General features: G+C 54.9%; 1 protein-coding gene across 4 annotated transcripts; it reads left to right on the plus strand.

The window, feature by feature from the left end:
• Nucleotides 1-781: 781 nt before the first annotated feature.
• Nucleotides 782-13,268, plus strand: CDK16 (cyclin dependent kinase 16). 4 transcript variants are annotated; one of them, XM_080795820.1, is made up of 16 exons: nucleotides 782-853; nucleotides 5,756-5,963; nucleotides 6,564-6,697; nucleotides 6,793-6,918; nucleotides 7,024-7,080; nucleotides 7,178-7,292; nucleotides 7,985-8,079; nucleotides 8,169-8,231; nucleotides 8,484-8,607; nucleotides 8,806-8,926; nucleotides 9,035-9,132; nucleotides 9,213-9,318; nucleotides 9,383-9,446; nucleotides 9,627-9,717; nucleotides 11,812-11,889; nucleotides 11,975-13,268. In XM_080795820.1, exons 2-16 carry the CDS (start codon nucleotides 5,762-5,764, stop codon nucleotides 12,010-12,012), a joined length of 1,512 nt encoding a protein of 503 aa, XP_080651946.1. In that variant the 5' UTR covers nucleotides 782-853; nucleotides 5,756-5,761; the 3' UTR covers nucleotides 12,013-13,268. The 4 variants fall into 4 exon arrangements, with proteins under 4 accessions (XP_080651946.1, XP_080651947.1, XP_080651945.1 ...); XM_080795821.1 differs by lacking the exon at nucleotides 782-853 and adding an exon at nucleotides 919-1,310 and having other exon boundaries at nucleotides 9,404-9,446; XM_080795819.1 differs by lacking the exon at nucleotides 782-853 and adding an exon at nucleotides 930-1,310.
• The last annotated feature ends 1,625 nt before the right edge of the window (nucleotides 13,269-14,893 follow it).

Raw genomic sequence — 14,893 nt, forward strand, 5'->3', positions numbered from 1 at the left:
CGTGAGGTGGAAAAGAGGTCTCCTCCCGACCCAAAGCCCCAAGCATGCGCAGTAACGCACCCTCCTCTTTAAAGGTCCGCCTTCCCTCTTTTCTCAGCCTAGGCTCCACCCCGTGCGTCTTGTCGGGAGGGGGGTTGGGAGGGGGTTAGAGGAGGGGCGAAAGACGATTGAACGCTCTTTTGACCAATCATTTTGCAGAATATTCGGCCTGTGGCGAGAGAGGCGCTCCGAACAAAAAGAAGTGTCCGCCCCCGGCGCTGAAAGCCAATGAAAACCTGCAGAGGCGTGGCACGGAGCAGTGAAATCACGCCTCTTCAGCTCAGCCACGCCCTTCATTCTTGCTCTGCCTCACCCCAGGGGGCAAATCCGATTGGCTGGACGACAACCTCAAAGGGCGGGGCCGCACACGTTCACAGTGGGAATGAGCTAGGGGGGGGGGATGCTGGGCGGGGCTAGACTCTGTCCTATCTAAGGTGGTAAAGGCCAATGATTCTCCAGGCCGCCTATCCTAGAAAAGTCATCTTCTCGCGAACCTTTAAAATTCCTGCCTTCCGAGGAGGAAGTCCCTCAAGGGACTCAGACTGACTGCCTCATCTGTCTTTTTCCTCCTTGCCAAAGTCCCGTTTGCCACCATGGGGATGTACCAAGTGAGACCAAGTAGGGGGGCCGAGTGGTGACCGGCACGCTGGTTACCGGCTGCTGCCCACCTTGGCACTAGTAAACTTCTAGCAAGATCGGAACTGAGTACTAAGCAACCTCTACACTTCCCCCTGGCGCCGTTCCAGGGCTGGCGCCACATTCCCCGGTGGGCGCGCAATGGCCGGGCCCCCTCCCGCTGCGGACGGGTCTTTTGGTACGTGCAGTCCGAGGTGAGTCCCCTCCTTCCCACTTCAGCCTTTTCAGCGCGTGCGTGCGCATGCGCGGAGCGCGGCGCGCGCGGCGGTTGGGCCGTTGGGTGTTCGGCCCTGGGATCCGCCGCGTCTCCGCAAGCAGTCGGCTCTGAACCGCGAGCCGCCGTGAGCTCTCGGGTTCGAGCGGGCGCCAGCGAGCCCGGGGGCATCGCCCGCAGCGGCCAAGCTCATGGCCGGCTGAGCGGGACGCCGCCTCCGCCTCAACCGCCGCCGCCGCCGCCGCCTCCTCCTCCTCAGCCGGCGGCGGCCCGGGCCCAGCAGCCATGGCCGAAGACTACTGGGACGGGCGCCTGCGGCGAACAGGAGGAGAAGGAGGTCGCGCGGCCTCAGCCCGGGCCGCCGCCCCAGGCGCCGCCGCGCCGGCCCCGCGGCGCTGAGGTTGCTCGCGCGCCCCCGCCGGTGAGCGCGTCCCCGAGGCGTGGGGTGGGGGCTGCCCTTCTTCTTGCAGAACCAACCCAGACCCCGGGCGGTGCCCAGGGGTCTGGGCTGCACCCCTGGCATGTGCCCCCTCCCCCAGCGAATTTCCCAGAGTGCACCGGGGCGGGGGGTCATTCGGGGCCTCCCTGACCTTGGCCCCGCCCTGGGCCCGGTCTGGGAACTGGGGATGGGCAGTCCTGTGGGTGCTAATGGGGAGCAGGGTGATCAAAGGACTAGAGGATGTGGAAGTGGGTGGTGAAAGACTCGAGCTTTGCTAATGGCCTGAGCTGTGGAGGGGTCGGAGCGTGTGATAAGTCTTAACCGCTGTGTAGGGCTTGAGGCCCAGCGTGTGCTAATGGGGGGGGGGGCAGTGAAGGGCCCCGACGGTGTGTGATAGGGGGAGAGCATGTTAGGAATGCTGAGGTATGCAAACAGGGTTATAGGTGTGGAGAGACCCCCGTGTGTGTTAATGGGGGTTAAGGTGGTAGAAATAGCAGAAGGTATGCTAATAGGATCAGGGCTCTGAAGTCCTGTGTGTGTTACTGAGCATCAGGATGGTGTCAATACTGTGTATTCATCCGTGAGGGACTGCAGCATGCAGGGGTCCAGAGAGTGCTCATGGAGGTCAGGGTAGTGGAAGAACTCGAGTGTTGAGTGTGTGCTAATGGGGGTCATAGCTGTAAAGGGTACGTGCGTGTGTTAATAAAGGTCTGGGTAGTATGAGGCCCAGGATATGCTAACGGGGACAGAGTGGTGGAAGACCTTAGCCTGTGCTACTGGGTACCAGAAGTTACGGATATATGTGGGGTGGGAGGGCACAGTGGTGAGGGAAATGTCTTAGCACTGTAAGGGGTCCAGTATATTAAGGATCAAGATGGGTGTGTGTGTGTGTGTGTGTGTCCGTTCGTCCGTCCCCAACCATCCATGAGGACGGGATGTGAGACTCCAGGATGCGATAAGGGACAGTTACATATGAAAATCTAGTGACCATTGGTACGGGTTTGGAGCCTTGGAGGTGCTTAAATGTGTGCCATTGGGGGAAGAGTCAGAGCCGTATCGGGTCTGGAAAATGCTAGTGAGCGTCAGAACGGTGTGAAGACAGTGTGCTTTTGTCCATGGGGGACTGGGGTGTGTGGAGGTTCCAGGTGGTGCGGTAAGGAGAATCGGGGTTGTGAAGGGGTTCAGGTGTGAACCAACAGGCATTATAGGTGTGAAAGATTTGAAGCAAAGAGAAATAAAGGACAGGAATATGTGAAGGTCTAGGTGTGATAAAGTGGATTCAGAACCATAGAGGGCTGAAGTGTGTGCTAATGGTGCTCCAGGCAGAATGAAGACCCGGGTGTGCTAATGAGGGTCAGGCCATTATAGAACACTGTGTTGGTATGTCCCTGGGGAATGGGGCTGAGTGAAGGGTTCAGGGTGTGCTAATGGGGAGGCACTGTGTGAGGCCCAGTGTGTGCTAATAGAGGTCAGGGTGAAGTGAAGGTCCAGCTTGTGCTGATGGGGGGTGGTGGGGACAGGGTAGTGAGAGGACCAGAATATGGGTTTACTGATAGTTATAGCCGTGGAGGGGTCTGAGTGGGCAAAACAGGTCAGGGATTGGCAAGTTTCACTTCATGTTAATGAGATTCAGGGCAGTGTGAAGGTCCAGTGAGTGCTAATTTGGGTCAGCTGTAGAGGGTCCCAAGTGCATGTTAATAGGGGTCAGAATCATGCACAGGGAACAGCGTGTTAATGGGGGTAAGTGCTTTGGAGAAGCTAACGGGCAGCTTGGCCTAGGAGGCACCCAAGAATGTGGTGGTGAGAGTTAACTTAGAGGGGCCCAAGCCTATGCAAACAGTTCTCTGCTCTGTTGGGGCTTCCTGTGCTGATGGGGTTAGAAATAAATGGGGAAATTACAGGTGCTGTTAAAATGCAGAGAGCCCTTCTTGAGGGGCCAGTTTGTGCTCATAGGGGTCTGGACAGGATGAGGATGTTGTGTTCTCGGTGCGAGTTGTGTGGTGACCGTGATGACTAGAGTATGATGGCTGTGTCTTCAGTGGACAGTGTGGTGTGAGGTGATGAGTGCCCTTGGGTGTGAGAGTATTCTGAGGATGGGTGTATGTCCTCGGAGGGTCAGGAAGGACATATGCCCTTTTTTTGAGTGGAGTTGTGTATCCAGTTTCTTGTTCCTTCCTTTACTATTCTGAACTCTTAAAAAGCTCAGAAAATGGAAATAATAATATTTAAAAGTTTTATTGTATATTAATGTTCAAGTGTCTCTGTTCACAAAGGTCTACCCAGGGCACCCCTGCTGGGAATGTTGCGTGATACACAGATTTTGTATCCTGTCTTCCTAAAATCCCCCCAAAACTGAACTCTGGAATATGTCCAGCTCTGGGAGTTTCCAGTTAGAGGTTATGGACCCTGGCTCCTTCTGGCTCCCTCCTCGTCTTCCATCCAGCCCTACTTACCATCCCCCCAGATGCCCCATTCCCTGCCACTACAGGCAATGCCGACTGAGTATTCGTACCATGGATGCAAGACTGCCTTTGAGGCTGGCCATGCTTCTCCTTCTTCAGCTTCAGGTCCAGTGTTTGGCCTACTGGGTCAGGATTTTTGTGGTTCTCCTGGGTTCTCTGAGTGGACCTCATCCTCTTTACTGGGGTCTCTCTGCTAGGCTGGCACCTCTGCTCCTCCTGGGGGTAGTGAGGCCAGGCAGGCAGAAGCAGGGTGTAGGGACCAGTGGGGTAAGCGCCTGATTTCAAGGTAACAGATGACCCACTTCTCTCCTTGAATCCAGCCCCACCTCATCCTCCCACCTCCTCTCTAGCTCTACTTCCCTTGGGCCCAGGGCCATCTTAGGCCCGCTGTGAGTCCAGATGGTTCCTAGGCCAGGTCTTTCCCCCACCTTGCTGGCCTGGAGCCCAGGAGGAAGCAGAAGAAGGCCAGCCTAAGCCTTTTGGTGGCCCTGTTCCCTCCAGCGGCCCCATCTAGGTCATCTTCCCGCGATGCCACTGTCCCTGGGCCACATTTTCTGGAGTTGTTCACGAGTAGCAGACCTACCCTGCCCATCTGGGTGGGGATTGGTCTTAGGCCCTCAGCCCCCTGATTCATTAATTTCTGCCATAAGCACTTTTTGAGCGTCTACTCTGTGTCAGTCACTGTTCCAGGTCCTCAGGATATAGCCGTGACCTAAACAGACAGAAATCTACCCTGGCGGAGCTGATCTTCTAGTTATGGCGGTGAGGAGACAGACAGTTAAGAATATAGAAACCAATAAGTAGGTGGTATCATTTCTGAGGAGGTGATAAGTGCTGGGGGGATAATTAGGCAAAGTAAGGGGGAGCTCAGTATGGTTGAGATTTTAAGTAGGGTTATTTGTGGAGGATTATCCATGAAAAAGGTGGTATTTGAGCAAGGGTCTAAAGGGGATGAGGGAGTGAGCTATTTTGCAATCTGGGGGAAGGGTATTCCACGTACCAGGAGCAGCCAGTGCAAAGACCCTGAGGTGGGACTGCTGGTTGTGGTTGCACAACAGCAACTGGCAGTAGTTGTGGGGGGAGGTGAGTCCAGGAAGCTAATAGGGGTGAATAGGATAAGACCTTGTGGGCCACCCTTGAGGACTGGGACATTTATTTGGGGTGATAAGGGAGTTGTGCACTCTCAAGTAGAAAAATTTTTTATAAGGCCTGGCTTATAAAAATCTTGAGTGGGACCCATAGGGTCCCAACCTGGTTGAAACTTTCCAGGAGCCCTCAGGACAGCTGGTGTCTATTGAGATTCAGCCCCCCCCCAACAACCTACCCAGTGGTTGGGTCTGGGCAGGACTCCCCTCTCCACACACCCCTCACTTGAGTAGACCATTGGGGTAGTCCACTTAGTCACCGTGACAATGGTTGCTGGGGAAGGCGGGTGGGTCCTTATGGTTGTGGGGAGCATTCTGCCTTGGCAGTTGGGGGGTGATGTGGGGCTGGTGCCGGCGGAACATGCCATTCTATGGGCGAGTCCAGGGCCGTATTGGTGGCCCTTCAGTCCTGGGAGAGCGCCTTGCCCCACCCACAGCTGGACCCATCACCGCCACCGCACCTGAGAATGCCTGCTGTGGAGGCCTTTGTTCCCACAGTGAGGCTGCCCCTATAGAGGCCAGCAGTCCACCAGTTGGGCCCTTGCCCTCAGCCAGCCACCCAGGCCTCAACACCCAGGTGCGCTCCTCAGGAGCGGGGTCCCCAGGGGCTGGCTGTAGGTGGGTGGGCACTGACAAGGGTCCCCATCTGTGCCAGGTTTCCGGGAATCCCAAGTGTTTCGAGGCCTCCACAGGGGTTTGGTGGGCACTGACACAGGTTCATGTCAGTGTACCTCACTAAGTTGTCTTGGGCTTTAGGGGGCCCATGATGGTCAGGCAAGTGCTAACGTGGGACCCATTCCCATCTATCCCTCCTGCTCAGGTCGCCATGGATCGGATGAAGAAGATCAAGCGGCAGCTGTCGATGACACTCCGAGGGGGCCGAGGCGTGGACAAGACCAATGGTGCCCCTGAACAGATAGGCCTGGATGAGAGTGGGGGTGGCGGTGGCAGTGACCTTGGAGAGGTACCCACTCGTGCCGCTCCTGGGGAACCTCGCTCCGGACGGGGTCCACTCAGTTCTGCACCAGGTAGGTCCACTGATCACTCCTGCCCCCGGCACTGGTCCCCAGGAGCTGCCTCCCAGCCTAGTTCCCCTTAGACTTGTATTATTTCCGTTTTCCTTTCTCTATTTTCTCCCCCTCCCTGCCATCCTCTCAGCACCCTCTATCTGTCCATCTGTGTCCCTCTCCTTGGCTTTGTGCCCAGGCCTGAGGGGGAGGAAGAGTGCCCTGCCTGCTGCAGCTGCCCCAGCCTTCCCTTTGCCCTTCCCCTGCACTCCGCTATGGCCCCCTCAGGCCTACGGGTGCCTGCCTGCCCTGGGCCCACCTTCCCAGGGCCTTTGGCTACTCTGCTGCTGCCTGCCTCCTGGCCGTGGGCCAGCACCAGTCTCAGCTCACCCCTGGAATGGGGGTGCTCCACTAGGTGACTATTGCCCCTCCACCCCTACTCATCCCGCCGCGACCTGACTGAACCTCCCTGGGCCTTGCCGCCCTCGCCTGAGGGACTCCAGGCGGCTCAGGGGGCTTGTGTGTACGTGTGTGATGAAGCAGTGTGTTCTGCAGGGGAGGGGGTTCCTGGGGCTCTGGACCTCAACTGGTCTGCCCTCCTCCCCCTGTCCTCACTACCAGAGATTGTACATGAGGACTTGAAGATGGGGTCTGATGGGGAGAGTGACCAGGCTTCAGCCACGTCCTCGGATGAGGTGCAGTCGCCAGTGAGGGTGCGCATGCGCAACCATCCCCCACGCAAGATCTCCACTGAGGTGCTTAACCCTGTCCGGCTGGTGGTGGGACGAGAGAAGAGGGTGGAACCTGGGAAGGTGGCACTCATGGTCTTCCCACCTGTCTTGCCTGCTAGGACATCAACAAGCGCCTGTCGCTCCCGGCCGACATCCGGCTGCCTGAGGGCTACCTTGAGAAGCTGACCCTCAACAGCCCCATCTTCGACAAGCCCCTCAGCCGCCGGCTCCGCCGCGTCAGCCTGGTGAGCGTCTCCTGCTTCTGGCCTCGCCTCACCTCACCTCTGCCCATTTCTCTCTTCCCTGGCCCCTCCCGTGAGCCTGCTTCAATCTGCCCCTTTACCCCACAGTCTGAGATTGGCTTTGGGAAACTGGAGACGTACATCAAGCTGGACAAGCTGGGTGAGGTGAGAGACAATCGGGAGGCCTGTGGTGGGGATAGGGGGCCGCGAGAGCTTCCCGCAGCCTCCAGCTCCTTTCCTGTCACTCTTCCTCACACTCTAGGGTACCTATGCCACTGTCTACAAAGGCAAAAGCAAGCTCACAGACAACCTTGTGGCACTCAAGGAGATCAGACTGGAACACGAAGAGGGGGCTCCCTGCACCGCCATCCGGGAAGGTACAGACACCCAGGAAGGCCGTCCCAGGCTTCCCGGGCTCTCCCCATGGCTCCTCCATACGTGCCCCACGGTGAGAACAGAGACTGGGTGTTTTGAGACTTCGCTTCTGACACTCTAGCCTTCAGGAGAAAGTGCCCATGGTGCAGATACCTAGGTCATAATCAAGGTAATCAGGGATCTGTTCCTGTTCGGAGAAGATGCCAGGGAATTAGAAAGCAGAGTGCTTGCTTTGTCCAGTTCTGAGAGCACCCGTGGAAGTGCTAACGTTTCCTTGACATGACAGTTTCTAGTCTGTCCCACGGAATGAGCTTGAATTGCATAGAAGTTACATGTGCAAACTCAATTTCATAGAAGCTGCGAGCCTTTGTACTGAGGGTTGAAGCAAAACCCCTTTCCAGAAAGCAAAGACAGGTTGTGAATATCTAATGTCACATAAGCCTGGGACTGTAAGCCCAGGTTCTTGCTTCTTGCTCCAGACTTCTTCTCTGAGCCTTAGTTTCTACATCTGGAACATAGGAACACCCCTCCCTAGCACCGGGTGGGATAGAGCCAGTGGCTATGAGCCGCCACCCCAGCGTGCACGGGGAAAGAAAGGAACCTTGGGCTCATCCCTGTCTGGTCCTCATCCTCGCCTCTATCCTGAGGGTGGGGTCCTAACTCTTCCCCCATCTCACTCCCATGCTTCCTGCAGTGTCCCTGCTCAAGGACCTCAAACATGCCAACATTGTCACGCTACATGACATTATCCACACGGAGAAGTCCCTCACCCTTGTCTTTGAGTACCTGGTAAGGTTGAGTGGTGGTTGGTCCTGGAGGGAGGTGGGGAGATGGCCACTGTCCCCTCTTTTCTCCTGTATCTCCTCTCCTCTCCTCAGGACAAGGACCTGAAGCAGTACCTGGATGACTGTGGGAACGTCATCAACATGCACAACGTGAAAGTGGGTGTGGGGCAGGAAGCGGGGGCACACGGGGGCCCCCACTCACCCACTCCACCCCACAAATCTCCCAGAAACAGACTTTTCCCGTTTGGCTTTTTTGCTGGGAGCCCTTGGAGGGCATTGGGACCCTGTCCTCTTCCGTGAGATAAGGCTCTGGGCTCAGTGTCTGTGTTTGGGAGGGGGAGCAGTGTCTGCTGGGGGTTGGGCTGCTGGATATACTTTGACCTCCACCTGCCCTTCCTGGGTCCCTAGCTGTTCCTGTTCCAGCTGCTCCGTGGCCTGGCCTACTGCCACCGGCAGAAGGTGCTACACCGAGACCTCAAGCCCCAAAACCTGCTCATCAACGAGAGAGGAGAACTGAAGCTGGCAGATTTTGGTACCCTGGCCTCCCCCTTCTTCTTTCCGTGACGCCCCAGCCTTATCCTTTCATACCCTCCTTCTTCATGACCACCTAATCTCAGTCCCCTTCAGCTTCTCCAGGCTTTGCTTAAGATGCTCTCCATCCCAGCTGTCCTCTCCCCCAGACTGCCCGGGACCTCCTCAATTCCAGCTGCCCCTTCTCTCAACCTCCCAGGCCTGGCCCGAGCTAAGTCGATTCCAACGAAGACCTACTCCAATGAGGTGGTGACACTGTGGTACCGACCCCCTGACATTCTGCTTGGGTCCACGGACTACTCTACCCAGATTGACATGTGGTGAGGACAGGTGGAAGTGTGGCAGGAACTGTGTAGTGAAGGCGGTGGCTTGGTCACAATGGCCAATCAGCTGACTGCCTCCCTTTTCACTGTGCCCTCCCTGCCTAGGGGTGTAGGCTGCATCTTCTATGAGATGGCCACAGGCCGGCCCCTCTTCCCAGGCTCCACGGTGGAGGAACAGCTGCACTTCATCTTCCGCATCTTGGGTGAGGAGGAATGGGCCCTAGGAGCCGTGGGGACATTTAGTGACGCCCTGTGGATGCTTAGGGTAATTCTTCCCCACCAGGAACCCCAACCGAGGAGACGTGGCCAGGCATTCTGTCCAACGAAGAGTTCAAGACATACAACTACCCCAAGTATCGAGCCGAGGCCCTTTTGAGCCATGCACCCCGGTGAGACTGGTGGGTAGGTGGGCGAGTGTTAGGGGCCAGAGTGCCCAAACTCAATTTAAAGCAGGTCCCCTTGTCCTTGCTGTAGACTTGACAGCGATGGGGCTGACCTCCTCAACAAGCTGCTGCAGGTGAGTCCACCTTCTTGGGCCAGCCTCGGGGGTTCGGGGATTCTAGGGGTGGGGAAACAGGGGAGCTCCAGGGGCATGGTCTGGGATGGGGAGGAAGAGAGGCCTGCTTGTTGAAGGTGTTCGGTACACTGCCGCCGCCCTCACCACCCCTTGCCCTCCCCACACCTGTCCCCCACTCAGTTTGAAGGTCGCAATCGGATCTCCGCAGAGGATGCCATGAAACATCCATTCTTCCTCAGTCTGGGGGAGCGGATCCACAAACTTCCTGACAGTGAGTGAAGCTGGTGGGGGGCTGTGGGGAACAAGACGCTGGGCAGGTTGTGCAGGGCTCTGGTTGTGTCACCTCTGGGGTAGCACACCCTTGTTCAGACATGTGATGCATTTATTACAAAAATTAACTTGGTTTTCGGTTCCTTTTTACCTTTCCTGGGAATTTTCAAACATACATAAAAATAGATGCAACATAACTTTCCCTTTTTTTAGTAAGCATTTTCTTATAAAATGTATATGAAATGCACAGATCGTAATTATACAGCACAGTGAATTTTCACAAACTCAACACGCCTGTGTAACTGGCGTACGAGCCAAAAAATAGGATATGAGGGACACCTGGGTGGCTTAGTCTGTTAGGTGTCTGTCTTTGACTCAGGTCATGATCCCAGGGTCCTGGGATCAAGTCCTGCATCAGGCTCCCTGTTCAGCGGGGAGTCTGCTTCTCCCACTCCCTCTGCCTGCCGCTCCCTCTGCTTGTGCTCGTGCTCTCTCTCTCTCTCTCTCTCTCTTTTTCTAACCATAAGGAAAAGAAAGAAGAAATAAGATATGAGGAGCTTCCCTGAAGGTGCCCTCTTATTTTGTTTAGTTATTCCTAACCCCTTCCCAAGGATTACCACTAGTTGGACTTCTAACAGCATGAGTTTTCCCCATTCTTGGTACTATGCAGAAATGTAATCACACAGGGTGTTCTCTTTTTTATTTCAAAGATTGATTTATTTCCGAAAGAAAGTGTGAGTGAGGGGCTCAGAGGGGTAGGAAGAGAAGTCCTCAAGCAGATTCCCAGCAGAGCGTGGACCCCAACATGGTCTCGATCCCAGGACCCTGAGATCATGACCTGAGCCAAAACCAAGAGTTGGACGCTTAATTGACTGAGCTGTCCAGGCACAAAGATTTATTTATTTTGGAGGGAGTGTGTGGTGGGGAGGGGTTGAAGGAGAGGGAGAGAGAGTAGAGTCTTAAAACAGCAGAGCCCGACACGGGACTCAGTTTCAGGACCCTGAGATCATGACCTGAGCCAAAACCAAGGAGTCCCGACGCTCAGCTGACTGCACCACCTAGGCGCCCCTTTATGTATTTGGGGGCACCAGGCTGGTTCAGTCAGTGGAGATATGACTCTTGATCTTAGGGTTGTGAGTTTGAGTCCCATATTAGGTATAGAGGTTACTTTAAAAAAAATAAATAGGGGCACCTAGGTGTCTCAGTTGGTTAAGCATCTGACTCTTGGTTTTGGCTCAGGTCATGATCTCAGGGTAGTGAATTCAAGCCCCCCATTGGGCTCTGTGGAGTCTGCTTGTCCCTCTCCCTCCCCTCTGTCCCTCCCCATACTCCTCTTTCTATCTCTCTCTCTCTTTCTCAAATAAGATTTTTATTTTAAAGATTTTATTTGACACAGAAAGCGAGCACAAGCAGAGGGGAGTGGCAGGCAGAAGGAGAGAGGGAGAAGCAGGTGCCCAGCCGAGCAGAGAGCCCGACATGGGGCTCAATCCCAGGACCCTAGGATCATGACCTGAGCTGAAGGCAGACCCTTAACTGAGCCACCCAGGAGCCCACCCCAACAAGATCTTTTTAAGAAAAAAATAAGTAAAATTATATATACTTATCTATTCGACCAAATAATATGAGTCCCCAAGTATTCCCAACAGGTCATCAACTTGTGGCCAATCTGGTTTTATGTGTATTCCCTCTGATTATTTTGAATCAGATCCCAGATAAGTCATTCATCTATAAATTTCAGCATGTGTCTGTAAAATATTTTTCATAACAATATTATATACCTTAAAAAAATGGCCCACTTCCTGCATCTCCCCACTAGATTAAACTAAAATCCCAAGCACCATCATCTAGACTCAGCAGGTGGTAATTGCAGTACCATTATCACACTTGACAGAATTACTGATTTTCTGGCATCATGTAATAGTCCATATTCTATATTCCCTAGCTGTAGCTGGTTTGTGTGTAAGGATTGTTTGATAGGCGAAAGTCAAGCCTCTCAAAGAAAAGGCAGCTTTTTCTAATTCCCCAATGGGGCCATGTGGGAGGTGATCCTGGATGGCCCTGTGGGTCATTTCCCAGTGTCTCTCTTCATCCATAGCTACTTCCATATTTGCACTAAAGGAGATCCAGCTACAAAAGGAGGCCAGCCTTCGGTCTTCATCAATGCCTGACTCAGGTAGGTGTGGCCCTCGCCCTCTTCCCTGCCCCAGCCACCTACCTGCTTACCCACCAACAGCCATCCGCTCTGCTTCCCCCTCCAGGCAGGCCAGCTTTCCGCGTGGTGGACACCGAGTTCTAAGCTGAGTTCTAAGCCACAGACTGAGGCCCCAGCAGGCAGCAGCTGGAGGGATGCCACTCCCCTCACAGGGCAGCCCCCAGCTGCATCCTCCTCGCTTGCTGCCTGCCTACCTGCCTGACTCATGCTCTCCTGCCCACATGTTCCCTGCTGCCTGTCCGAACACCCGACCATTGGCCTGTCAGCCCACCCATTGGCCTGTCTGCTGGGTGCTAACAAAGCTCTCATCGCTCCTTCGCCTGGTTTGTCTGTCTTGTCTGTCTGTCTGTCTCTCTCTGTCTCGGTAGTTGCCGGCGGACAGCATGGCCGTGCCAGCCTCCCACGCTGAGGCCAGGCCTTTCCTCCCCTTCCCATCATACCCTCCCCCAGGACCACTACCCCACGGCCAGCCAGGGGTCCGGAGCTAGCCCGGGCTGGGGATCTCGACTCAGACAGGATGTGGCAATGCCTTGGGTCTGAGGCTTCCCCTGCCTGCTTTCTTGCCTGCCCCACCTGCCTCATGTTGTGTGGGCCTTTTTTTGTTTGTTTCATTCATTGTTGTTTTTAATTATTTTAAATGAGGTTTTCATTTTTTAAATGCAATATCTCTGTATACAGACTGGCTGGGCCCCACCCCCTGAGTGTGGCCCTCCCACAGTATTTTGTGCAATGAAGCCCCGCTCCCAGCCTTTCCAAGGCAGGGACACAGCCCCTATTTGGAACCCTGACCATCACCAGACCCTGGGGTCGGCTAAGGGAAAGCATGCCTTGACCATTCGCCTTCCTACCCCCCTGCCCGCCATCCTCGGCCGCAGGGGGACCTGCGGACTACCGGAGACTCTCTGGGAGGTGGACGAGGTGGGGGGCCCCCACTCTTTCCCTCCTGCAGTCCCATAGCTGGGGCCTCCTTCCTTCTCAGGGTCTCCTTAGCCCAACCCTCCCGCCCCTGTCCCACTCGGTGCTGTTGAGTAGGGCCCTGCCAGGAACTGACCAACTCTTCAAGGAGCCATAGTGTGTATATGTGCACAAGCAGGGGCAGAGGGGTGCATGGGGTCCGGGCCCAGGTGTTATCCCTGAACCCCTGGGGAGGGTGAGGCAGGGCAGGGACAGTGTCTGGGGTCAGTCCCAGATGGGTGGTTACTTCCCCGTCCTCCACTCTAAACCTGGGGCCCTCAAGTGGGGTGGGAGGGCTGGGGTGGGGGCCCTCCTAGTGGGGTTTGGGGGGTTGGGTTCCTGAATGCACCATAATCGCTGTATGAAATATTAAAAAGTCTAAAGTGAAAAACCTGATTGTAAGTCCCTGCAGGGGCGGGGGTGGGCTCAATACGTGGTGAGTTCTGGGACCTTGGAGAATTTGTAACTAGTCTCCATCATCTAGGAGAGCACTGAGGTGGGCCAGGGACATGGCATGACTATGTCCACGCAGCAGTGGAACATTGTGTTGAAGCAGGTGGGGCAGGCTGAATAGAGGATGAACTAAAAATCAAGCAGAGAGAAAAGAGTGAGATTTACCCAAGTGTATGAGGAAGCCAGATAGTGGGTGGGGACCAGTGTATGTAGAGGGGCTGTTTGTTTGCAAGACACTTGGGAAGGCCCAATAAAACCAGGAGGTAGGGAAGAGAGGCCCAGTATGACCACATGTCAGAACTGGATACCATGAGGCAGGCCAGTTGAAGAGGGAGGTGGGAGAGGAGGGTAAATTTTGGACCACTGACTAGGTAGGGGAATCCTTTAAATGGGTTAAATTCAGAGAGGGGCCACCAATGGATGGAACTAGAAGTTTCGATTATTGGTGTCCAGGAAGTAACAGAAAGCATGGACATGGGTGAGATAACCCTGAGAAGGACGTGATGCCTACTCCAGGTAATAAGCTAAGGCTGCTTACTGTAGTCCAGTGGTGGAGGCCCGAGGACCACTAATCATTCCACTGTGCCCCTGTAAGCATTTTGGTGTTATTTCAGCCTGCAGCCATATGGTTCCATGATGGTTGCCATGTTCCCAGAGATGGGAAAGCAAGCGAGGAAAACAGGACATCTGTCCTGTCTTATTACCTTGTAACAGGGCTGAACCTTCCACAAGCTCAACAGACTTCTGGTGCCATTCTGTGGCTAGAATAAGATGATATGGCCGCCTCTGGCAGCAAGGGAGGCTGGGAAGACGAGGACCTTGTAAAGGGAGGCAGGATTGCCAGGCCAGACTTAAAAGGACTAGAATTCACACAACTGCTCTGGGAAGTGGTAGGGTCATTGGTGTGTGTGGAGGTGGGCCTTTGGAAGGTGAGGAAACCAAACAGTCTGGGCCTGGGGACGGGAGACCTCTTGCTGAACTGTAGGAAGGACAGGCTACCCAGTAAGTGGGGAGGAGAAGTCTGCAGAGGGGCAATGAGGAGAGGCAATTCAGAGGATCTGACAAGATTCAGTTGGGCATGAAGACCAGCTACTTGCCATATGCCAGACTCCGTGCCATTATAGAGACCCCAGGGTGAAAGGGCTATTCTCATCTCCCTCAGAGTTTACACAACTGAGCTGTAACCCCTCAGCTGTGCCAGCTCTGGGCTAGGGGCTGGAATCACAGTAATAGAGACATAATCCCTGCTCTATAGAGGTTAACTGAAAATTGAGGTAAACTATGATATCCAGTGGATGGGTGGGGCTTGAAATTGTGCAGAGAGAGGGTGTTCTGGACACTCCGGATCCAGGGAGCTGTATGCACCAGCCTAGAGGTGTGGGAAGGCAACCGGTGGTCTTGCTTGTGGAGGTGGTGATAAGGAAGTCACTGAACCAGAGCCACCATCAGCCTGTCTTAGGGAGTATATAGGACGGTCAGGTGGGGGCAGCCAACAGGCAGGTAGATACAGGAAGCCAGAGCGTGAAATATTCAAATTACCAACAGGAGGAAGGGCTGG

Source organism: Martes martes (genome assembly GCF_963455335.1).
Source record: "Martes martes genome assembly, chromosome: X".
Taxonomy (NCBI): domain Eukaryota; kingdom Metazoa; phylum Chordata; class Mammalia; order Carnivora; family Mustelidae; genus Martes; species Martes martes.